The 27,615-nt window shown below is 33.2% G+C and overlaps 1 protein-coding gene across 1 annotated transcript; it reads left to right on the top strand.

Annotated features, from left to right (window-relative positions):
• Window positions 1-1,611: 1,611 nt before the first annotated feature.
• On the top strand, window positions 1,612-27,033 carry LOC148952950 (uncharacterized). The gene is made up of 3 exons (XM_089087833.1): window positions 1,612-2,049; window positions 23,843-23,940; window positions 26,958-27,033. Exons 1-3 carry the CDS (start codon window positions 1,612-1,614, stop codon window positions 27,031-27,033), a joined length of 612 nt encoding a protein of 203 aa, XP_088943959.1.
• The last annotated feature ends 582 nt before the right edge of the window (window positions 27,034-27,615 follow it).

Below are 27,615 nucleotides of genomic sequence, written 5' to 3'. Positions count from 1 at the left end.
AATTTGTGGTAAGGAAAATTTAATTATAGTTAACGGGAGGATCAGGGAGGATAAGAGCGGGGAGAGTTTACTTGCTTTTTTGGGAAGTATTCAAGTGTAGTAGATTATATGGTTGTAAATAAGTCTCTTTGGCCGGATTGTGCTTGTTTAGGGGTGGTCCCGGTTTGGGGTTCTGATCACCTTCAGATTAGGTTGTCTTTGAAAGTATTGAAAAAGAGGGCATTGAAAAGGTCATTGGGGGGTTTTAGGAGCAAGGTATTAGAGGAAGGATTAGAAGTTAGAGATCCATTGAGGCTAGAATCACAGGAAGAAGAGAAGGTTAAGGTTAAGCTGTTAGGAGATGAATTTCAGGCAGGACTAGAGAAGGGAGAAATATTGGCAAATGATGGAAAAATAGAAGAGTCATTAAAGGTATTAATTGATAGTTTGCATGAAGTAGGTGTTACTACAGCTCAGAAACAACCACGGAAGTTAAATGGTTTTTTTGATGGTGAATGCGTAGAGAAAAAATCAGAGTTGGTGCAAACATTGGAGCTACTGAGACAATGTTCATATGAGGAGAGGGAATATCTTTATAATATGTATAACAGCCGAAGAAAAGAGTATAAGAAACTGTTAAAAGTGAAGAAGTATAAATTTCAAGAGGAGCAAGCAGAGAGAATGAAAAGGGAATTTAGGAATAGTAACAAGAATGAGTTTTGGAAAATAATAAAAAAATCAGTTACAAACGCTTCTGACAAGACGAGTATCCCGCCGGTGGAAAGTTGGCCAGAATTCATCGAAAGCAAGATGACAGAAAGAGAGGAAACGGATAGCCTGAGTCGGTGGGTGGTCGGCGAAAACCTTGCGGAATTCCCTCTAAAGGAAGAAGATTACAAACTACTTCAGCCTTTCACAGGTGAGGAAATATGGAATTCGCTAAAGAAGATGAGAGGGACCTCAGCACCAGGAGTTGATGGCATCCCAACAAGGCTCTGGAAGTGGTCTAGGGTATATTTGTTGCCTTTGTTATCAACGTTATTTTCAAGTGTCCTTAGCAAGTTGGTTTGGCCTCAACAGTGGAATATTTCAATAGTTTTACCACTTTTTAAAAAGGGAGACCGAGCATTGCATAAGAATTATAGAGGGATTCATTTAGGAAATAGCCTTAGTAAATTATTTTGTAAAGTGTTAGTGGCTAGATTAGATAGTTGGCTTAAAGAATCAAATAAGTTAATAGAAATTCAGGCAGGGTTTTGAGAGGATTATAGTGGGGTAGATCAGATATTTATTTTGTATGGGCTTATTAGGAAGTATATGAGGAAAAGGGATTGTAGGCTATACGCAGCTTTTTTGGACCTGCTAGGTGCGTTCGATGAAGTTTCGCGAGATTTGTTAAAAGAAGGACTTATAAAGTTAGGGCTGCCGAGACGTTTTGTAGGATTGGTTGTTAAAATGTATTTGGTTGTTAGAATGGTATTTAAGGTAGGAAAGTCTTACTCTAGGGCAATTGTCAGTAGGTTAGGGGTTGAACAAGGTTGTATAATTTCACCTAGGTTGTTTTCCCTGTATCTTAATGATATAGAAGAATATATGGTAGGGCAGGGAGCCCCAACTCTAAATCTGTCTGCAATGCAGATGTTCGCTCTGTTATTTGCGGATGACATAGTATTGGTGGCTAAAGATGAGCCTGACCTTCAAAAACTGCTAGGAATGGTGTCCTCATACCTAGATGAAAAGCGTTTGGTCCTAAATGTCACAAAGTCAGTAGTTATGGTATTTCGACAACATGGAAATATAGAGGAAAGGTTTAGTGTAGGAGAAGAAGTGCTTAAAGTAGTTGAAGACTTCGTTTATTTAGGATGCAAGTTTACTTCAAATGGTAGGTGGAAAGGGCAAATTGATTATGTAGCTAGTAAAGGTCTTAGGGCAATATGGCTAGTTTTAAAGAGTAGTGTTTTGAATGTAGGCCTGACAGACCTTAGGCTTCAGAAAAGGATATTCCAGACTAAGCTAGCTTCCGTAATGTCTTTTGCAGTAGAGGTGTGGGGTATGGAGAAGGCTGATAAGGTAGACCGGTTACAGTTGATGTATTTTAAGCGGTTAATGGGGGTTAGTGATAAGTTTAATCATGTAGTATTAAAAGGTGATTTAGGTTTGTTATTATTAAGGTTGGGAAGGTTAGTGCGGATAGTAAATTATTGGGAAAGGATTATAAATCTGCCTAGTAGGAGGCTAGTAAAGAATGCATATGAGGAGATGCTAGTAGATGGCAGGAAAATTTCTTGGCCAAACCAGGTTAAAGAGACTATTGATGGATTTGGTTTTAGTGAGTATTGGAATGAGGGGAAGGGGCTAAGTGTGGAAGTGGGGCTAGTTGCAAAAAAAGTAAAGGATAGACTAATAGAGCAGAGATTTCAAAGGTGGCAGAATCAGAAATCATCCTCGGCGTCCCTGGGGCTGTATGGGCTGGCAAAGGAGGTTTGGGGGGAGGAAGTTTATTTTAAAGCGGGGATGAGTAGTGACGATTTAAGATGGGTAATTTCGGTTCGTGGTAATTTTTTGGGCATTGGAGAAAGGAGGAAATATATTGGGAATTGTAGGATTAAAAATGGTCCTTACCAGTGTCCTATGTGTGGAGAGGAGGAAGATCTTATCCATTTTGTGGGTAAATGCCAGGAGTTAAGAAATTTGAGGAGGGAAGTGTTTTCAACAGATTTTGGAGGGGTGGATTGGATTGAAAAAATTTTAAAAAGTAGAAATTTTGATGATTTTAGAAGTTGGGTAAATTTGTAAGAGTGGGTATGGCACATATTTGATGAATTGTGAGTAATTTAATGTGTTTTTTTTGTATTTATTTTTGTTTTGTTATTTTGCCATGGCCCGAAAAGGCTTTTGTTGCAATAAACATCTATCAATCTATATTTAATTGAGAGTTTTTCCCTGCCAAAGGTAAAGCTTATTAAAGGTCCAAGGAACACAAACCCTTTTTTTTACAAGTAATAATAAGAGGATCTATTGGTTTGGGTTAATGTAAATTGGAAGAAAATCAAGTACGGTTTTTTTAAGCACTTTACTCTTAGGGCACTGAAATCAATATTATACAGGTCTGAGTGAATATTTACCACTAGAAAGTCGTTCAGACGTGGATTGTCTACATAAATGTTGAGAAACTGCTTGTAGGTATAGCCACAACATCGGAACACAAAATATAGTAGTGCATGGAAGCCACAGCTTTTAGTCGTCAGATCCTGCACTCTCTTCCGATTTTGAATAATAGTTTCCCCACTGCTCTCAATATAGTTGCTGATGTGTGGAGTGTAGAATTTATAGGGTAGGCCAAGAGGATCAGAAAATTCTATATTCTTCATTGTTTGAAAGATGCACAACCAATGACCCGTCTGCACAGTCGACGGACTGCTATTAACAATAATTAGGGTATTGTTGCCACTTTGAATTTTTCCAAGAAAGTACGAGGGCAGACAATAGGATTTGTACTGGGACATGTAGGGATCCATATTAAATACATTGATTATTTGATTGGTTTTCATGGTGCCAAGTCTAGTAGAACACTGCCTTCGGGAGTGTTTTCCCAAAAGGTTTCATACTGATTTAACGAGATTAGTGCAATACTCTCAGCTAATGAGCCGGCAAATGTACACTCTAAACGCACACTCCCCGTAAGTACTATACTCATATCCTGCGTGCCAGACAAATCCAACACAATGATACCATGTGTTTTAGCAAACATTTCTTCGGTTATACCATTTTCAAATAGTTGTGAATCATGATCTAGGGTTTGCATGGTCAACTCATACAATGTTCTGTAGGATTTATCAAAAGATAGATTGTAGAGTGGGATGCCGTTTACTTTGCTTACAAGAGATGAAAGCCCAAACATCTCGAAATTATGTGGGCATCCAGTCCACGATCCTATTGCACTATCGCTTTTTACAAATGCCAAGGCGAGTTTTGACAGAATTCCACCATTGATAAAGGATGAATCGGTGAAGGTGCGTGACCCCACGGCAATATAACGTTGATTGGTGATTGTATGAGGAACAAGTAGTTTAATATTATTTCTACTGGCTCTCAGTTTTTCCGCTGCCAAGGCAGCAGAACTCATAACTTGTTGTTTACGTACATATAGTATTGCCGAGGTGAGGGAGAGATTCACATCAGGATTGGCAGCAAGTTCTTTTTTCAATATGAAATTGGATGTTTCAAGCGTCAATTTTATATCCACTTTAACATTGGGTGGTAGCCATTGGGGTATATTAAATATTTCATGATATATTTTTCAAACTAGATGTAATTCACTAGTTGTAGCATTTTTAAGTGCATCTGTACTATCAGTATTAGTAATATATTCATATCCATTGGAGGTGCCTCTCAATTCGGAAAATCTTAGGTCCAGTGCGCGAACCCTTGGTGAGAGATTAAAACAAAATGGAAAAGGTTTAAAAAGGTATAGAAACAGTGCATCACTCATCAGTCTCTACTCAGGTCAGAAACAAAAGACATCACCCCTGTCAAAGAAAAAAAGGAAAAAGCCGACAGGTACAGTAAACAGAAGAAGAAGAAGCCCTAAACAAGTTTTTTATAGTTTGTATATGATTTGACGTCAGATATGGTGAGATCTAAATGTGTAATCTGAAGTCACAATGAGAATTTCGCACTGAAATGCTAAAACACTACCATTTTTGTAAAATTTTAACGCGAAAACTGCAATAGCACTAATTGGAGGGGGAGGTTTCCCTCAAGATTTATATAAATACCCTTGTTGGGTATGTTCATTTAAAAATTTGTAAAAAAAAAAAAAAACTGCTCACCCCTCCTTCTGTATTTGAAAAGTAATGTGCTCTTCTCCCTCCTTACCCCTACGTTTTTGTGAGGTGGCGCCACTGAGAAACTTCAAATTTTTGCTTGTAATTTACATGATTTCTTTTATTTTATCGTACTTGTTGTACGGTTTGCATTCTAATTTTTGCGATTCAATGGGAGACTAACACAAATGTTTGTATGTAAACATTTTGTGTTTATATAAAAATTTTGACATACCCGAATAACTTTTTTTGCAAAATAAATTACTTAAAAAGGAATTTTTCAAGCAACATTCTATAAAATCACACAATCTAAAAAGAAAAAAAAATTATAGAAGAATCTATATTTTTTCATATTTCCTTATGACACGTGGGGTCGAACCTATGCATGTTCAATTAGCACGCGCAGATTTTTCCTCAACGTTATCTTAAGGTGACTGAAATCTCGATTCTTCTAAAACTTTATTGTTTCTTTATTTTCGACAAAAAAATTTTAGTTGACGTAGTCACTTTTTAGGTTATTCTAAAGCAGTATTGAGGATTTGTTTACATCATTGGAAATTTGAAATTCAAGGAGTATATTCCAGCATACTTTGAATTGCTAAAATTGGCAACACGAAATGCAGCGCTAATACAAATATAATCCTATACCCATTTTGATAATCCCGGGCACTGTAGAGAGATATAAAGAGTACGATCATTTTCTATCTCAACCATTAGACAAAGCTGGAGCTTTTACCGAAAGTACTAGATTTTCCTTAAATATTCGCCTGAAGGGAATAAATACTGTCATATGAGCCCTCATGGTCAGGGCCCATATTTTGGCTCCTCCTAGTAGTTCAATTTTCTTTTTCATTCATTGTTTCGATATTTTCCTTCGCTTTTATGTTTTTTCGACATGTGCGCATAAGTGCGCATAAATTCTATATGAGTCTAAATAAATGTCGGACAGTTTTTTTTTCAAAAAGCGTTGAATTTTATTACAAAATTTAGAAGGGGTTTCGACATTGTAGACTGCTACATACACGTTTTGGTACGATCAAGGGTATAAACTAGAATTCGGATTATTTTAGTATTATACAAAGATATGAATAGAATGGGGTGGGAAGATGCAAGGAAAGATTTAAGGGAAATGGGAACTTCTTGGGAGAGTGTGAAGAGGGAGGCTTTGAAAAGATTAGGATGGAAGAGGAGCACGCGTAGTTGTGTACGAAAATACCACCGCCGTATTTTCGAAATTTTATCACACATACTGCAAGTTTCCGTATGGAAGGACAGCTTATATTTTCCAACTTCCAGGGCAGTCGATTTTGCATTTGTGGCCTTTAAAAACGTGCCAAGTTTGAACCAAAAATTTTGAAGCTACAGGTTTTCCATGGTTCCCATCAAAATTTGCAATTCAATATGCTACCATAGGAAGTAATGGTCTGGCATTTATGACAACAAAATTGTTTTACATTTCCAACGGTTTCCATCAAAATTTTGTATTCACAATGCAAAATTTACAATTTGAGTGCAATTTTCGTATACTGCTGGAACAATACCGCCATCTTTGCCCAGTTATATCGAAAATATTTATCAAATTACCTCTCATTTTTGGTTTCTGATTTTTTACTTCTGAGTTCTGACATGGTTTTAAAACAGACAAGAATTTTGCATTCCGCAATTCAAGAACGATGAAATAAAAAAATTCACTTAAATTATAAGCGAAAATTTCCACTCTCTTAGTGGTGCCAACTCTCGAAAACGTAGGGAGGGTGGAGGGTAAATGATTTTTCAAATCCGGAAGGGAGAGCTATTTTGTTTTTTTTTGAATTTTTAAATGAAAATACCCAACAAGGGTATTTATAAAAACCTAGAGGGAAACCTCCCCCTTCCAATTGGTACCATTGTAGTTTCCGCATTAAAACTATATAAAGATGGCAGTGTTTCTGCACCTTAGTGCGAAATTCTCATTGTGACTTCAAATTTCACATCTGGGCCTCATCATATCTGAAGTCAAATCATGTACAAACTATAAAAAAATAATTATTTGCCTGAAATTCTCAATATTGCCTTTAATTCCTACAAGGCGCTATTTGCAAAAAAACACAATTCGAACTACGCATTTAATTTGCATAGGAATAAAACGCGCAAAAATACTTTGAAAATCGCAGTAGTATCCACATACACATTCCGAAATACACATGGAATTACACAAGAATATACAGTGCATTTTGACGTACACATTGCAAAAAGCGACCAAACCTTTTATATTGTATACCTACAAAGTGAACAAACACATTTTGAAACTATAATTGTGATTGTATAACGCAACCAGACGGGTTTTTGAGACACTTTCATCGTAACATTTTTTTTATTTTTTTTTTTTTTTTTTTTTTTTTTTAACCAAAAACTTGAAATTGTAAAATTGCGTATTTAGGAATGATTTTGTAGGAAAAGCTGTCTATCACCCATGCGTTATCCACTGTTCCATTTCTTTGAAGTATGTGCCATCAGACTGGTTTCTGATTTTTTGGACAATTGCCTTTAGTCAAGACTAGTTTGTTAGGAATGTGTCGCTAGATAGCATTTGTGAATTGGATCGTATGAAGGTGGAGAAAAAAGGGTTTAGCATTTGCGAATTGGAATATACGAACGATATTAATTTAATAATGGGGAAAAAAACAGAGCTAGATAGCATTTGCGAATTGGATCGTATGAAGGTGGAGAAAAAAGGGTTAAACTGATTATTGGACAATTGCCTTTAGTCAAGACTAGTTTGTTAGGAATGTGTCGATGCTAAAGCTAACACTAATGGCAAAAAAAGGGTATAGCATTTGCGAATTGGACTATACGAACGATACTAATTGAATAACCGGGAAAAACAGAGCTAGATAGCATATGCGAATTGGATTGTATGAAGGTGGAGAAAAAAGGGTTAAACTGATTATTGGACAATTGCCTTTAGTCAAGAATAGTTTGTTAGGAATGTGTCAATGCTATAGCTAACTCTAATTGCAAAAAAAGTGTATAGCATTTGCGAATTGGTGATTATCAGTTAAGGTAACCCCTCGGGGTTGTTAACTCATAGCCCATTTATTATATATTTAGAACAATATGAATCTATGGAAATGGTTAACGATGATAAATTGGTCTTATGACTTGACCTAGCTTTACTTCTTCGATGTGTTCTGTATAATAAACAAGTGGTGTTTGAACAGTGTAGTCAATTTAAAATAGAGTTTAACGTTATAGTATACTAAAAAGTTGATATTAAGAGCGATGTAGATGGCAAGAAAAGAATTTTAATAATGAAATTCAGAACAAACCTTAGAAATCCTTGCAAATCAACTAGTAAGGTGTATGTGAGTACGAACCATGAAGGATCATAAGCACCAACGACCCTAACCACCAGAGACCTCAAACCCACAAAAATCCCCTATCCCCAAACTCGAAGGGCGGCCCCTCCCCTCCAACTTTTTTGCCCCCTCCCCCATTTTTTTGAATTTGTTTTTTGTTTTTTTTAAACTTTTTTTTAGTATTTTTTTTAACATGATATATTTTTTGCAACTTTTTTTTACATGTCTTAAAATGAGATGAAACATACTTAAAACAAAAAAAATCACATTTAATATTTTCCAAACTCAAAATGAGAATGGTATAGACATATTAGTCATGACCTTTATTATTAGAAAAATAATGTTTGTAGTAGCACTTATTTTTTATTGGACTAAAATTTTTTTTTTGGACTTCAAAATTATTCAACTTTTTTTTACGTATCTTAAAATGGCATAAAATATGCTTACGGCTCTAACAATTGTACTATATGCATGCTCAGAGACACGATGCGGCTTTCTCACTGGTACTCTAAGGTCGGTTATCGACACTATCTAGTTTATTGCATGTATTAAATCCGTATTTTTTTCGCAGTGGAACGATAAACACATAAGTCATACCTTTAAAAAAAAGCGAAAATGGAACACTATAATAAAGTGTGTTCACATGACAATGTTATTGTAGCATTGAATGCCGACAAGGAGAAGTATTTAAACTATGAAACAAGTACAAGTGGTAGCACTATTGGAAATCTATGCGTGCATTGTCATGACAGTAAGGAATTAAATTTCTTTGGAGTATCGACAAAATTCAACTCTTATGTTGGTGGATATGCAAGATTGAGATCTCCAGAGATGATTACACTCAAAGAGAGTGCCAACATAAAAATAATTGTTGATGATAGAGGACAAATACTAGCTACTGTTGCAGATAACACATTACCTACTGATACATCCTGTCGTCAGCTTTCGGGTATTAGCATTCAACGGAAGATCAAAAAAAGAAAGGAGTACTCTTCTACTAATATCATAAACCATATCTTGTATACGTGCCGAAACTGTTACCTGTGTAAAGATAATGTGATAATAGACAGTGAAATTACCAGAAAAATAAAAAGGGCGTTGGCAGAAAATATCACTATGGAATATAAAGATGAATCGGTGAAGAACAAAGTACCAGGAAACGTTACTGCCATTTATCAAACAGTCAATGAACCAAATAATACCAAAGACGAAAAGCATATTGAGCCTGTCGATAACACACAAGTTAAAATTGTTCATGACTCAAAACGGAATAATGATTATTCAACTGATTACGAACTAAGAGAAGACAATAACTACAGTATCAAGAGAGAACATGCTGAACTTTTTTATAGAACAGATTCAAAATGTCCAAAGTTGTTCATTGATTTTAATAATGTATCATAATATATTTTTGTATTAATATTCTACGTAGCATTATTATATTAAAAATATATTATGCATTACATTGTTATGTGTTCATTATTTTTAGAGTAAGCTAGCATATCAAACGTTTAGAATGTGTATTAGAACATCGGAGATGTAAGAAAAGGAATTTACCTACATATATTATCAGAAATATGGGATAACATTGACAAAATCTAGGTATCAGTATGAATAAATTCATTATTAACAACAGATGTTGGATATATCATTATGAAAAAATTGCAAGTAAGTAAGTAACAAACTCTTTCTTAAATTCACTTCTTGGATACACAATACAGAAATTTAATTCAGGAAATTATGAAAAAAATTGAACAAATTCTTTATTAACATTCTTTATCGATTGAATTCGCTTCCATCAACGTCCTTTGTAAGATACATCGAATAAAATTGACAAAATGTAAATATCAGAGTGAATAAAAACTTTATCAACATCCTGAATCGGATATGTCAGATAAAATTGACAAAATCTAAGTATCAGAGTGATTAAAATCTAAGTATCAGAGTGATTAAATTCCATATCAACATCTCTTTCTCGGATACATGGGATAAAAGTTACTAAATCTAAGCATCAGAGTGAAAAAATGCTATATCAACATCATTTGTCGGGTATATCGGATAAAATTGACAAAATCTAAGTATCAGATTCATTAAATTCTATATTAATATCCATTTCTCGAATACATGGGACAAAATTGACAAAAGCTGAGCGTCAGAGTGAATAATTTTTTTATTAACATCTTTTGTCAGAAACAACGAATATAGTTGACAAAATCTAAGTATCAGAGTGAATAAATGCTATATCAGCATTCTTTGTCGGATATGTTGGATAAAATTGACAAACTCTAAGTGTCAGAGTGAATAATTTTTTTTATCAATACCTTTTGTCAGATACATCAAATATAACTGACAAAATCTAAGTATCAGAGTGAATAAATGCATTATCAACATCATTTGTCGGGTATATCGGATAAAATTGACAACATCTAAGTATCAGATTGATTAAATTCTATATCAACATTCATTTCTCGAATACATGGGACAAAATTGACAAAAGCTAAGTGTTAGAGTGAATAATTTTTTTTTATAAACATATTTTGTCAGATATAACGAATATAGAAAGACAAAATCTTAACATCAGATTGATTAAATTCTACATCAGCATCCTTTGTCGGATATGCTGGATAAAATTGAGAAAAGCTAAGTGTCAGAGTGAATAAATTTTTTTTATCAGCATCTTTTGTAAAATACATCAAATATAATTGACAAAATCTAAGTATCAGAGTGATTAAATGCTTTATCAGCATCCTTTTTCGGATATCTCGGATAAAATCTAAGTATCAGAGTGATTATATTCTAAATTTATCGGATACATGGGATAAAATTGACAAAATCTAAGTATCAGAGTGAATAATTTTTTTTCAACATCTTTTGTCAGATACAACAAAAATAATTGACAAAATCTAAATATCAGATTGATTAGATTCTATATCAACACCAATTTCTCGGATACATAGGATAAAATTAACAAAATCTAAGCATCAGAGTGAATAATTTTTTTTTATCAACAGTTTTTGTCAGATACAACGAACATAATTGACAAAATCTAAATATCAGATTGATTAAATTCCTTATCAGCATCCTTTGTCAGATATGCTGGATAAAATTGACAAAAGCTAAGTGTCAGAGTGAATAATTTTTTTTATCAACATCTTTTGTTAAATACATCAAATATAATTGACGAAATCTAAGTATCAGAGTGATTAAATGCTTTAACAGCATCCTTTGTCAGAAATTTTGGATAAAATCTAAATATCAGAGTGATTAAATTCTATATCAACATCTTTTGTCAGATACAACGAATATAATTGATAAAATCTAAATATCAGAGTGAATATATACTTTATCAACACCCTTAATTGGATATGTCAGATAAAATTGACAAAATCTAAGTATCAGAGTGATTAAATGCTTTATCAACATCCTTTAAATACATTATCAACATCATTTGTCGGCTATATTGGATAAAACTGTATCAGATTGATTAAATTCTATATCAACATCCCTTTCTCGAATATATGGGATAAAATTGACAAAATCTAATTGTTGGAGTGAATAATTTTTTTTTATCAAAATCATTTATCAGATACATCGAATATAATTTGACAAAATCTAAGTATCAGATTGATTAAATACCTTAAAAACATCCTTTATCGGATATGTCGAATAAAATTCACAAAATCTCAGTATCAGACTGAATAAATTATATATCAACATCCTTTTCTCGGATACATAGGATAAAATTGACAAAATCTAAGTGTTAGAGTGAATAATTTTTTTTATCAACATCCTTTGCCAGATACATTGGATAAAATTAACAAAATCTAAGTGTCAGAGTGTGAATAAATACTTTATTGGTATCCTTTGTCGGATAAGTTGAATAAAATTGACGAAATCTATGTATCAGAGCGAATAAATGCTTTATCACCATCCTTTGTCAGATATGTTGGATAAAATTGACAAAATCTAGAGTGAATAATTTTTTTAGCAACATCTTTTGTCAGATACAACGAATATAATTGACAAAATCTAAACATCAGATTGATTGAATTCTATATCGGCATACTTTGTCGGATATGTTGGATGAAATTTAAAAAAGCTAATTGGCAGAGTTAATAATTTTTTTTATCAACATCTTTTGTCAAATACATCAAATATAATTAACGAAATCTAAGTATCAGAGTGATTAAATGCTTTATCAGCATCCTTTGTCGGATATCTCGGATAAAATCTAAGTATCAGAGTGATTAAATTCTATATCAACATCTTTTGTCAGATACAACAAATATAATTGACCAAATCTAAATATCAGAGTGAATAAATACTTTATCAACGTCCTTTATTGGATATGTTGGATAAAATTGACAAAATCTAAGTATCAGAGTGAATAAATGCTTTATCAACATCCTTTAAATACATTATCAACATCATTTGTCGGCTATATCGGATAAAACTGACAAAATCTAAGTATCAGATTGAGTAAATTCTATATCAACATCCCTTTCTCGAATACATGGGATAAAATTGAAAAAATCTAAGTGTTGGAGTGAATAGTTTTTTTTATCAACATCCTTTGTCAGATACATCGAATAAAATTTGACAAAATATAAATATCAGAGTGAATAAATGCTTTAAAAACATCCTTTATCGGATATGTCGGATAAAATTGCCAAATCTCAGTATCAGAGTGATTAAATTTTATATTAACATCCTTTTCTTGGATACATAGGATAAAATTAAAAACATCTATGCGTTACAGCGAATAATTTTTTTATGAACATCCTTTGGCAGATACAATGGATAAAATTAACAAAATCTAAGGGCCAGAGTATGAATAAATACTTTATCGGCATCCCTTGTAGGATTTATTGAATAAAATTGACAAAATCTAACTATCAGAGCGACTAAATGCTTCATCACAATCCTTTGTCTGATATGTTGGATAAAATTGACAAAATCTAAGTGTCAGAGTATGAATAACTACTTTATGAGCAATCTTTGTCAGATATGTCGGATAAAATTGACAAAATCTATGTATCAGAGCGAATAAATGCTTTATCACCATCCTTTGTCAGATATGTTGGATAAAATTGACAAAATCTAGAGTGAATAATTTTTTTAGCAACATCTTTTGTCAGATACAACGAATATAATTTACAAAATCTAAATATCAGATTGATTAAATTCTATATCAGCATCCTTTGTCGGATTTGCTGGATAAAATTGACAAAAGCTAAGTGTCAGAGTGATTAAATTTTTATCAACATCATTTGTCAAATACATCAAATATAATTGACGAAATCTAAGTATCAGAGTGATTAAATGCTTTATCAGCATCCTTTGTCGGATATCTCGGATAAAATCTAAATATCAGAGTGATTAAATTCTATATCAATATCTTTTGTCAGATACAACAAATATAATTGACCAACTCTAAATATCAGAGTGAATAAATACTTTATCAACATCCTTTATTGGATATGTTGGATAAAATTGACAAAATCTAAGTATCAGAGTGAATAAATGCTTTATCAACATCCTTTAAATACATTATCAACATCATTTGTCAGCTATATCTGATAAAACTAACAAAATCTAAGTATCAGATTGATTAAATTCTATATCAACATCCCTTTCTTGAATACATGGGATAAATTTGACAAAATATAAGTGTTGAACTGAATAGCTTTTTTTATCAACATCCTTTGTCAGATACATCGAATAAAATTTGACAAAATCTAAATATTACAGTTAATAAATGCTTTAACAACATCCTTTATCGGATATGTCGGATAAAATTGACGAAATCTTAGTATCAGAGTGATTAAATTTTATATCAACATCCTTATCTCGGATACATAGGATAAAATTAACAACATCTAAGTGTTAGAGCGAATAATTTTTTTTATGAACATCCTTTGTCAGATACATTGGATAAAATTAACAAAATCTAAGCGTCAGAGTATGAATAAATACTTTATCAGCATCCTTTGTCGGACATGTTGAATAAAATTGACAAAATCTAAGTATCAGAGCGAACAATTGCTTTATCACCATCCTTTGTCGGATATGTTGGATAAAATTGACAAAATCTAGAGTGAATAATTTTTTTTAGCAACATCTTTTGTCAGGTACAACCAATATAATTGACGAAATCTTAATATAAGATTGATTAAATGTTTTATCAGCATCCCTTGTTAGTTATGCTGGATAGAATAGGAAAAAGCTATGCACTTGATTGAATAAATTTTTCTATTAGTAGCCTTAATCAGATATATCGAATCCGAAGATCGAATTTTGAGCACCAGATTAATTATTTGCTTTGCGAATCTCTTTTGTTAAATATTGTAAATAGAATCTAAGTATCAGAGTGATTATATTCTACATCAAAATCTTTTGTCAGATACGACGAATATAATTGACAAAATATAAATATCAGAGTGAATAAATACTTTATCAACATCCTTTATTGGACATGTCGAATAAAATTGAAAAAATCTAAGTATCAGAGTGAATAAATGCTTTATCAACATCCTTTAAATACATTATCAACATCATTTGTCAGCTATATCTGATAAAACTAACAAAATCTAAGTATCAGATTGATTAAATTCTATATCAACATCCCTTTCTTGAATACATGGGATAAATTTGACAAAATATAAGTGTTGGACTGAATAGTTTTTTTTATCAACATCCTTTGTCAGATACATCGAATAAAATTTGACAAAATCTAAATATCACAGTGAATAAATGCTTTAACAACATCCTTTATCGGATATGTCGGATAAAATTGACAAAATCTCAGTATCAGATTGATTAAATTCTATATCAACATCCTTATCTCGGATATATAGGATAAAATTGACAAAATCTAAGTGTTAGAGTGAATAATTTTTTTATCAACATCCTTTGCCAGATACATTGGATAAAATTAACAAAATCTAAGTGTCAGAGTGTGAATAAATACTTTATCGGCATCCTTTGTCGAATATGGTGAATAAAGTTGACAAAATCTACCGATCTGAGAGACTAGATACTTCATCACCATTCTTGGTCGGATATGTTGGATAAAATTGACAAAATCCAATTATCAGAGTGTGAATAACTGCTTCATGAGCATTTTTTGTTGGATATATTGAATAAGATTGACAAAATCTAAGCATCAGATCGAATAAATGCTTTATCAGCATCCTGTGTAGGATATATCGGATAAAATTGACAAAATCTATGTGTTAGAGTGAATAATTTTTTTTTATCAACATCCTCTGTCAGATGCATCGGATAAAAGTGACAAAATCTGAATTGAATAAATGCTTTATCAACATCATTTGTCGAATATGTCGGATAAAATTGACAAAATATAAGTACCAGAGTGTACAAATTGATTATCAACATCATTTGTCGGGTATATCAGATAAAATTGACAAAATCTGAGTACCAGAGTGAATAAATTTATTATCAACATCCTTTGTCAGATATATCAGATAAAACTGACAAAATCTAAGTATCAGATTGAAAAAATGCTTTATCAACATCCTTTTCTCGGATACAGGGGATAAAATTGACAAAATCTAAATGCCAAAGTGAATAAATTCATTATCAACATCCTTTGTCGGATATGTCGGATACAATTGACAGAATCTAAGTATCAGAGTGATTAAATTACATATCAACATCTCTTTTTTGGATACATGGGATAAAATTGACAAAATCTAAGTATTAGAGTGAATAAATGTTTTATCAACATCATTTAAATGCATTATTAACATCATTTGTCTGCTATATCAGAGAAAATTCACAAAGTCTAATCATCAGATTAATGAAATTTTATATCATCATTTTTTGTCGGATATTTCGGATAGTATTAACAGAATATAAGTATCAAAGTGATTAAATTTCATATCAACATTTCTTTCTCGGATACATGGGATAAAATTGACCAAATCTAAATATCAGAGTGAATAAATTCATTATCCTTTGTTGGATATATCAGATAAAAATTGACAAAATCTAAGTATCAGATTGGATAAATGCTTTATCAACATCCCTTTTTCGGATACAGGGTTAAAACTGACAAAATCTAAATACCAGAGTGAATAAATTTATTATCAACATCCTTTATTGGATGTGTCGGACGAAACTGGACAAATATATGCACCCAAGTGAATAAAGACCTTGTTAACATCCTTTAACAGATGCTTGGGGTTAAATTGATAAATTCTTAGTATCATAGTGAATAAATGCTTTAACAACGTTCCTGAAACACATTATCAACATAACTTCTCGACTATATCGGATAAAATACACCAAATCTAAGTATCAAGATTGATTAAATTCTATATTAACATCCTTTGTCGGATATATTGGATAAAATTGACAAAATCTAAATTCATTATCAACATCCTTTGTCGGATATGTCGGATAAAACTGACAGAATCTAAGTCTCAGATTGATTAAATTCTGTATCAACATCCCTTTCTCGAATACTTGGGATAAACTTGACAAAATCTATGTATCAGAGTCATTAAATTCCATATCAAAATCCCTTTCTCAGATACATGTGATAAAATCGACAAAATCTAAGTATCAGAGTGAATAAATGCTTTATCAGTATCCCTTAAACGCACTATCAACATCACATGTCAGATACATCGGATAAAATTGACAAAATCTAAGTACCAGAAAGAATAAATTCGTCTTCCAAGTTTTTATCGGATACATCAGATAACAGTCATAAAATCCAAGTTCTATTCATTTTGACTACATGCATCGTTACGTTGAATTTAGGTTAGACCGGTTATAGATGGCAGCTGTGCCACTGGGAAAGCACCTCGGAAATATCAAAACCATAGGTTAGGTTATGTTAGCTTACGTGCGCGCACGTAAGCTAACCTAACCTAACCTATGGTTTTGATATTTCTGAGCTGCTTTCCCAGTGGTACTCCATGGTAGGTTATTGAGACTATCTAGTTTATAGCGCGTATTAAATCAATAATTTTTTCCCATTGGAGGGATAAACACCGAAACCATATGTTTAAAAAAGAAGTGGAAATGAATTATTCGAAGAAAGTGTGTGAAAAGGATAAAGTAATTACCATTATAAATAAACCAAAATTTACACAATTTTTTGATTGTCTCTGTCCCTAAAACTGTGTGGCTGAGTGGGTTTGCTACCACCTAGATCCAGTTTGATCTAAATTCCACGTAACGACGCATGATTTCAAAATGAATAGACCTTGGATTTTATGACTGTTATCTGATGTATCCGATCAAAAACTTTGAAAACTAATTTATTCTTTCTGGTACTTAGATTTTGTGAATTTTATCCGATGTATCTGACACGTGATGTTGATAATGCATTTAAGGGGTATTGATAAAGCTTTTGTTCACTCTGATACTTAGATTTTGTCAACTTTATCCCATGTATCTGAGAAAGGGTTGTTGATATAGAATTTAATAACTCTGATACTTAGATTTTGTCAAGTTTATCCCATTTAATTGAAACAAGGATGTTGATATAGAATTTAATTAATCTGATACTTATATTTTGTTAATTTTATCCGATATAGCCGACAAATAATGTTGATAATCCATTTAAAGGATGTTGATAAAGCATTTATTCACTCTGATACTTAGAGTTTGTCAATTTTACCCCATTTATTCGAGAAAGGGATGTTGATATGAAATTTAATCACTCTGATACTTAGATTCTGTCAGTTTTATCCGACATATCCGACAAAGGATGTTGATAATAAATTTATTCATTCTGATACTTAGATTTTGTAAATTTTATCCCATGTATCCGAGAAAGGGATGTTGATATAAAATTTAATAACACTGATTCTTAGATTCTGTCAATTTTATCCGATATATCTGACAAAGGATGTTGATATAGAATTTAATCAATCTGATACTTAGATTTTGTGAATTTTATCTGATATAGCCGACAAATGATGTTGGTAATGCATTTAAAGGATGTTGATAAAGTAATTATTCACTCTGATACTTATATTTTGTCAATTGTATCCCATGTATCCGAGAAAGGGATGTTGATATAGAATTTAATCACTCTGATACTTAGATTCTATCAATTTTATACGAAATATCTGACAAAGGATGTTGATAATGAATTTATTCACTCTGATATTTAGATTTTGTCAATTTTATCCCCTGTATCAGAGAAAGGGATGTTGATAAAGCATTTCTTCAATCTGATACTTAGATTTTGTCAATTTTATCTGATATACCCGACAAAAGATGTTGATAATGAATTTATTCACTCTGGTACTTAGATTTTGTCAATTTTATCTGATATACCCAACAAATGATGTTGATGAAGCATTTATTCAATCTGATACTTAGATTTTGTCAATTTTTTCGATGCATCTGACAGAAGATGTTTATAAAAAAATTTATTCACTCTAACACATAGATTTTGTCAATTTTATCCGACATATTTGACAGATGATGTAGATAAAGCATTTATTCAATGTGATACTTATATTTTGTCAATTTTATCCGATGCATCTGATAGAGGATGTTGATAAAAAAATTTATTCACTCTAATACATAGAATTTTTCAGTTTTATCCGACGTATACGACAAAGGATGCTGATAAAGCATTTATTCACTCTGATACTTAGATTTTGTCAATTTTATCCAACATATCCGATAACAGTTTTTGATAAAGTATTTAATCACTCTGATACATAAATTTTTTCAATTTTAACTAACACATCTTGCTAAGAGTGTTAATAAAGTGTTTATTCAATCCGATATTTGGTACTTAGATTTCGGCTATTATATTCGTTGTATTCCGCATAAGATATCGATATATATTTTAATTACGCAAATTCATAGATTTTGTGAATTATATTTGATGTATTTGACAAAAGATGTTGATAAAAAAATTTATTCACTCTGACACTTAGATTTTTTTCAATTTTATACAGCATATCCGACAAAGGATGCTGATATAGAATTTAATCAATCTGATATTTAGATTTCGTCAATTATATTTCTTTGTATCTGACAAAAGATACTGATAAAAAAAATTATTCACTCTGATACTTAGATTTTGTCAATTTTATCCCATGTATCCGAGAAATTTAGAATCTAATCACTCTGATACTTAGATTTTATCTGAGATATCCGACAAAGGATGCTGATAAAGCATTTAATCACTCTGATACTTAGATTTTGTCAATTATATTTGATGTATTTGACGAAAGATGCTGATGAAAAATATTTATTCACTCTGACACTTAGCTTTTGTCAATTTTATCCAGAATATCCGACAAAGGATGCTGATATAGAATTTAATCAATCTGATATTTAGATTTTGTCAATTATGTTCGTTGTATCTTACAAATGAAGTTGATAAAAAAAAATTATTCACTCTGATACTTAGGTTTTGTCAATTTTATCCCATGTATCTGAGAAATGGGTGTTGATATAGAATTTAATCACTCTGATACTTAGATTTTATCTGAGATATCCAACAAAGGATGCTGATAAAGCATTTAATCTCTCTGATTCATAGATTTTTTCAATTGTGTCTGATGTATTTGACAAAAGATGTTGATAAAAAAATTTATTCACTCTGACACTTAGCTTTTGTCAATTTTATCCAGCATATCCGACAAAGGATGCTGATACAGAATTTAATCAATCTGATATTAAGATTTTGTCAATTATATTCGTTGTATCTGAAAAAAGATGTTAATAAAAAAAACTATTAACTCTGACTTTTAGCTTTTCTCAATTTTATCGTATGTATTCGAGAAATGGATGTTGATATAGAATTTAATCAATCTGATACTTAGATTTTGTCATTTTTATCCAATATACCCGACAAATGATGTTGATAATGCATTTATTCACTCTAATACTTAGATTTTGTCAATTATATTTGATGTATCTGACAAAAGGTGTTGATAAAAAAAAATTATTCACTCTGACAGTTAGATTCTGTCAATTTTATTCAACATATCCGACACAGGCTGCTGATATAGCATTTATTCACTCTGATACTTAGATTTTGTCAACTATATTCGTTGTATCTGATAAAAGATGTTAATAAAAAAAAATATTCACTCTGACGCTTAGCTTTTGTCAACTGCAAAAGCTAAATCCTTAGCTTTTGTGTGTGTGTGTGTGTGTGTTTGTGTGTGTGTGTGTGTGTGTGTTAGTGTGTGTGTGTGTGTGTGTTTGTGTGTGTGTGTGTATGTGTCTGTCTGTGTATAGTGTGATACTGTGGAGTAAAATAGATTGAGAAAATCCGAAAGAATGAGTTGAAATAAAATTTATAACAAGAAATGACTGAAAAGTGATTTGGGGGAGATGGGGCGATTGCAGAGGGGTACTAGAGAGTAGTTGTAGTGTGGTACTGTGACGTGAATTGCTTGTGAAAACCCGAATGAATGACTTGAAGTAAAACTTTTAGCAAGAAATGTCTGAAAAGCATTTTGGGGAAAGATGGGGCGATGACAGAGGGGTGTTAAAGAGTAGTTATAGCGTGGTACTGTGGCGTGATTTATCTGCGAAAACCCAAATGAATCACTTAAAGTAGAACTTTTAACAAGAAATGTCTTAAAAGTGTTTTTGGGGAGATGGGACGTTGATAGAGGACTGCTAGAGAGTAGTTTTTGTGATGTAGTGTGAAATGAATTGCCTCCGAAAACCCAAATGAATGACTTTAAGTAAAACTTTTAACAAGCAATGTTTTAAAAGTCTTTTGGGGGAGATTTGGGTGATGACAGAAGAATGTCACAGGGGGAGTATATAGTGTAACATTGTAAGGTGAAATGCTTAGAGTATCAAACAATAGTTAAGAAAGTAGGGCTTCTTTGTTTTCAAAAATATAGTGTTTAATAGGATATTTTAGTTTATTTTCGGGGTGAAATAGGTTGAGAATGTCCTAGGGGGTGAGGGCTGGTGTCATGTGGAGGGCTGGTGCTAGTATGAAAAAAGTGTCGTAGCGCCATTCCGCTCTGGGCCATAAGTATACTTTTAATGGTTTGGGTATCTACCCTTCTCGCAAGATGATCTTCCAAGCTCTCCCATTAGGTATCTTTGCATAAGATATACATCGCCGTTGATGCGCAGCGCGCGTTTGTGTTTGCCCTGCTGAGCCCTATGGGGTCCTTTTAGTCTATCTGGCAAGATAAACTAGCGTCATTCACGTTAGACATGGTCACGGGAATCCTGGGAATCCTCAAGAAAAAAAATGCACCAAAATCGCTAGGAATCATGCCAATAAAGAAGAAATATTAGAACGCCTGGAATCTTGGGTGGCTTTCCAGGGGTGTGAATCTTGCTAGCTGAGCGCTAGAAACAAGGATGATGTGATTTTAAAGGGCTGTCGAAGAAACTCAGTGATAATTTCCCTGTTATTACTACATTTTAAGGTATCTCGAGCAATCTCGTTTTTTAACCTCCTTTATCGCCTAGCTGAAGTCTGGATTCTGCCTCCAAAATGAGTAGGCACTGACCAAACTCTCCTGCAGTGCGCTGAATGGGTGGGAACATGAATTTCTCGAAATAGAATTTTCCCACCTTTGCGTATTTTGATATTTTTGCTGAAAAAAAAATTGCCCTGTGGTTGCGTCAGGGCTAAGACAAACCGTTCGGGGACTGGACAGTCCCTCGGAGGTGGGCAGCGAGTGGGCCAGTACCTTAGCGGATGGAGGCTGGATAGCAATAAATATACACTTGAAAGTTACTGCTTTGACCATGCAGCAAAACCCAACAACAAGCCAAACTTCTTGGGCCAAATAACTATTCTTTACGTTTGTAATAGTGTTTTAGTATTAATAAAATGATTGATAAACCAAAGCTTAGAAAAGGGGCTTTAGGGACCTTTATCAATTTAAGGGACCTATAAGGACCTTCATTCGATTTAAGGGATTTTAGGGACTTTGTGGAAGCCCTGGCATATGTGCGCATAAATTCTATATGAGTCTAAATAAATGTAGAACAGTTTTTTTTTCTAAAAGCGTTGAATTTTATTGCAAAGTTTGGATGGGATTTAGGCATCGTAGACTGTCACATATAAGTTTAGGTAAAATCGAGGGTATAATCTAGAATTCAGATTATTTTAGTATTATACTAACATATGATTAGAATGGAGTGTGAGGATGCAAGGAAAGATTTAAGGGAAATGGGTGCTTCTTGGGAGGGTTTGAAGAGGGAGGCTTTGAATGGATTGGGATGGAGGAGGAGCGATTGTAGCTGTGTACGAAAATAGCACCGCCAGTAGAGTAGTAGCTTATACTTTGAGCCGATTATGTTCCTTCCTGTGTTACTTGGGGAGATTACGTTCCATGGCACCTTTCCAGAGCATGTGTCTATGGTCAAGGTTGTATAAGAGAATTAGACTGGATAGTGCTGATTTCAACTATACAAAACCTACCAGACACCTTTCTTGGCCAACCAGACAGGTTTCTGGGCCAACCAGAAAGGTTTCTGGGCTAATAGGTGTATGGTAATACTGAAATAAAACGGTACGTTTTACGTTATGGTCCTAAAAACGTTACATTTTTGTTACGTTTTTGAATTTACGTTGCAATTGTGTTACGCTTTTGAATAATGAGGAAGTTTCACATTTTCAGAGTAATATATTTGTTCCCCGTGAAAAAATCCGCTGTTTCTATTTTAATTATACTGACATGAGTATCGACATTTTTCACATCGCGGTCATTTAATCTTATCAAACAATAATCTCAGTTATTAGGATGAGAAAATACCCACTTCGCTTACTCGCTTAGTAAGTTAAGATAACATTCTCTCTCATGAGCATACGATTATAATTTGTTTAGTGACAAGTGACCATAGTCAGTTTATCACCTCACCAACTTTCAACTTCATCAGTTGACTTTGAATCTTGTTCCGTCAACAGTCATACTAAAATTATATGAAGAAGGAGCTAGCTTCATTATTTAATGCTAATGAAATAGTACAAAATATGATGAAAATATAAAAATTTCACCACCAAATTTGGGTTATATATTTGCACATTAGGGTGGGGGGGTAAAGCATAGTATATATTAAATACATAACCTAATCTAGGTACATTTTTCCCCCTAAACCCCAAAAAACAATAGTTTAAATATTGTAAATGCAATGACAAACCAGACTTTGCGATCCAATTCTCTACTGACTGATACCCGTTTGACTAGCTTCCTTTAGCATCTATCTTGCGTGTGTATCAGCTAATTGACAAGTACAGAATATATTAATGAATGAATGGTTTTTATTTCCCATCATAAATAACACAAGTTTACACAACGTATTAATGAAAAAAAAGAAAAAAAAAGAGAAAAAGAAAACGCAATAAGAGAAACAACAAGACTTCAATAACAATCTATATACAGCATACTAAACTTGTAATCAAACTAGCCTACGATAGCTCGGTACATATCATGATCAGGATTGAGCGAACGCCGAAATCGGACGATTCGCTCAGTAGCTACAGTAGTCGGGTCCGCAACGCTGTAATTTTTCAAAACTCTTGAATTTCTCTTCCCTGGCGTAACACTTAACAGATATTTTGCATATTTATAGTAAACCCGACGGACTGAGTGCTTATCTTATTCGGTGAAAAGAGACCAACACGGCGAGAGTGACAGAACATACGGGATAACGAACACGGAATAAAGCCTTCCGAGTATATGGCGGTTATACATACGTTTGCAGGGTAGGAGTAGTCCGTATGCTTTGCGTGCCTTTTCTGAAAAATGCTCAACCAGTGCTTCACGAGTAGACCGCAGATCTGAAGCTGTCGGCAGTCCAAGGTAAGTGAGAGATGGCTTTGAGCTGACCGCAGTATCACCTAGGAGCACGCTAATCGGGGTCGAATCTTTCGCGTTGCGACGAAAAACAACTACTTCACTTTTGGCAGCGTTAAAAGCTAGCCCAATCTTAGCATATTCATCACTCAGTATATTGTAATTATCCTCAACCCTTGAAACAGACCTACTTGCGTTAAGTATATCATCAGCGTAATTGATGAGCGACACGTCTATACCTAGATATATGCAGCACGTTTTGGCAGATTCTTGAGGGACGATAATACTGTTGTTGTATAGTGCATATATGTATTATTCTTTCCGTAACAACCTCCCCCCCCCCTTCTGATAGGTTTGACATAATATCAGGTTATATATAAAAATTGCTCTTTTTATATGGGATTATGAACAGCTGGTGTTGACAAAATATATAAAACTGTAAAAATGAGCCATTTTTTGGTTATATCTAAGCATTGAGGGGAGGGGAGGGGTTAGTTGAACCGGAATTTTCGATTTTATGCTAAAGCTTTTCCAAATATCATGGTTACTTTTTTGAAATTATACCCCCCTCCCCATCTGCGGTCCCATATATAACTGTATAAATACATTTCATCGTTGTGTCGAATCTTGTGATGACATTCTTTCGTGTTATATTCTTCCGTGTTCTTTCATATTGTAAAGTAACAATTTCATTGGTTGATTTTTTTTTCATATATTCCTAGGGCTATATCCCGGACCACCAGCGGGGTGGGTGTATTTTAAGAAAAGAGGCCATGATATTCGGAAATAGTACAAAATAAATAATTTAATGGCATTGCTTGTGTGTTTAATATGTTTTCTTCAGAAAAGGATAATCACTAAATATTTGGCTTTAGAAAACGACAACTAGACTAATGTCTATTTTTATGAAGAAGATAAACAGTCTTGTATCTGTATAGGGTAGACTTACAGTTTACTTAAAACCTGATTTATAGGGACCATGCAGGCTGGACTGGGGCCCCAACCCCCTGAAAATGTAAATTTCTCGGCATTTCTTTATTAAATTATAGGTTTTTTATTATCCCCCTTGATTTTTTTAATTAAATCATTTCCAGTTAATTTTTATTAACTCACTGATCTTTTTGTTCCAACTTCCTTTTATTTCTTTGTTACACAATTATTTTTTAATTTGTGAACTGTTTTTCAACCACTTCCGAATGTTCAGTTACTTCCCACTTTTTTCAGTATAGCACAACGGTAAGAGCACTTCCCAAGGCTGTGTTAACTTAGGTTGTAATCTTTGATGAGACATTATATATATTTTTTTTTTAATTTGAAAATTAAAAATTTGAAAATATTAAATATAAGTGAAAATTCGGGTCAAAAAATCGATTCATTTTTGCATAATTCGATCTTTTTAATTTGTTTTCCTCAACTCATCAACTATTTTTCATTTATGCATTTAAAACCTAGATAAATTTGGTGTTTATGTTATGTAAAAACCATATGCTTTTTGTGCCTCTCATTTTCGCTTATATTCATATATTCTTGAGAAAAAAAAATAACTCTCTACTCTTTGGTTCATTTTGAAAATGAATTTTTTTTCCTATTGTTTGACCTCCTCCCCTAAGAATTCTTTGTACGTGCCTGAACTTGTGAGACCCATTAAAACAGCTTTAGGGTAACATTCTTGGGGCTGAATTGTGTGAACTCTTCTTTTATTGATTACTTACTTTTGGTTGGGAGTTACGATTCAAATTACAAACAGAAAAATGCATAATATGCAAAATAAATTTTGTTTCGTATAGGAACTGAAGACAACGATTGAACTATTTTTTGTTCGATAAAATAAAAACAAAACAAAAACTCTGTCACTCGGAATTGCTTAAACCTTCATGTTGGAGCGATGCAAATTTGAAGCAAGAGGAGGTGAGACTGAGACTGAGCCAATCTAAAATATTAGACGGGAAGGTAGCGATTAAAATGATTTTTTGGGTCTTTTTAAGAAGCTGGATTTATTAAGATCGTTTTAATGAAATTTAACAATAAATAAAATAAAAAAACATAGTTGGTTTTTTTCTTTTCTACGAAACTTTAAAGTGTCCTGTGTTTATTGAGTTGTCTCTTATTTTGTACGTATTACTCATCAAATTTTGGTTTAAAACACCAAAAATGGCAATTAAAAACAACAACAACAAGATAAGCAAAATAGTATCCTGGGGTTTTATACACGCATCGGGGGGGGGGGGCGTCTTTATGTTGTGAAGGTAAACTGGGAGCAGCACTTACAGATCAATAAATAATAATTTCCTGAAGGTAAAGAAGCATGAATTGTTATTATTGTATACTTTTTAGGCACCTTTTAAAAGTTGCAGGGAAGATTTTTAATGAGATTACGTGAAAATATATTTTTCAAATTATACAGGCAACAAATGTCCTCTCCCTCCTTTAAGTACCGCTCTTGGTAACGAAATTAAGGCACCCTGCCTTGAAAAGAGACTTTCCTATCAAAAGTTACGAAAAAGTTACGTTTTTAAGAGTTAGACATTACGAAATTTTTTAGTCTGGTGGCAACCCTGCACATAAAGCAGATAAGGGAGAACATTCACTGCATAAAGCTTTGCAAGAACCTTCCTGTTCAAACTAATTTTCAGAGAGGCTAGCTTGTCGTAACTTGAGCGAATACTGTTGGTAATTTTCTCAATTATTAGTAAACGAGAATTTCTGGTGTCACAACCATACATTATTTCCAGGGACGTCAGGTATTTTCCAGGGAACATTTTGGTTTGTTCAACCGTCACAAATGTAAGATCACTGTTTTGCTACTTCCTTGCCGAGGGACAAAATTCCAAGAACTCCGTGTTTAGTGCATTAACTCTCAGACCGATACATTCTTATCCAGTTGTGAGGCGGTCAATATCCTCTTGTAGAAATACAAGGTTACAGCTTGACATCAGCTGGTCGTCAGCATACGAAAGCAGACTGAGATCATATAGGTCGATACTGAAGCCTCCAGCAATATTTTTTGTTATTCCGGATTTTAGGGTATTAAACAGGATAGGGCTTAATACAGATCCTTGCCGAAGGCCTCGAACGAATCTAATGGGTCTGCTCAGGTGATCTCCTGTCAGTTTAACTTTCACAAAACTGGCAGAGTATCAGAAAAACCAAAGTGCCAGGACGTGAGAATTCACACTATACTCGAGTAATTTCAGGAACACCTGAGACTGCAAAACTGAATCGAATGTTGCTGAGATATCCACGCTGTACATAAAGAGGTAGAACCTCATTCTGTGGGCTTGGTCAATAGCTTTCTTTAAAAGTCTATTTACAAACGCGCAACTCAGGTTTCGGTATATAAATTCACATAAACAACTTTTTGATGCGTTTTTTTTTTTTTAATTCTCTTCCCACCCCCCAAAAAAATCCTGGATACACCTTAGGCTGCAAGAACTTGCTCTGTCATTCTGGGATGAGAAATTCACTAGAAGTGATATCACTACCTCTCTCTTGCTGGTCTCAGAGGGTATACCGGGGGAGTGATTGCGCAAAGTAAATTAGGGTTGAATCTTTCACCCTCTTGACCAGACCTGCTGGATGCTTCCTAGGGCTTCATATTTAGCTAAGACAATTTTCACTGCCTCCATAGAAATTCGCCATTATTCCATTCATCAAATTGTCCTGTTTACCTCTGCATTTTGT

Source organism: Artemia sp. Qi Xiang Cuo, chromosome 4 (assembly GCF_049724085.1).
Source record: "Artemia sp. Qi Xiang Cuo chromosome 4, ASM4972408v1, whole genome shotgun sequence".
Lineage (NCBI taxonomy): Eukaryota > Metazoa > Arthropoda > Branchiopoda > Anostraca > Artemiidae > Artemia > Artemia sp. Qi Xiang Cuo.
This window is presented reverse-complemented; position numbering and strand designations above follow the sequence as displayed.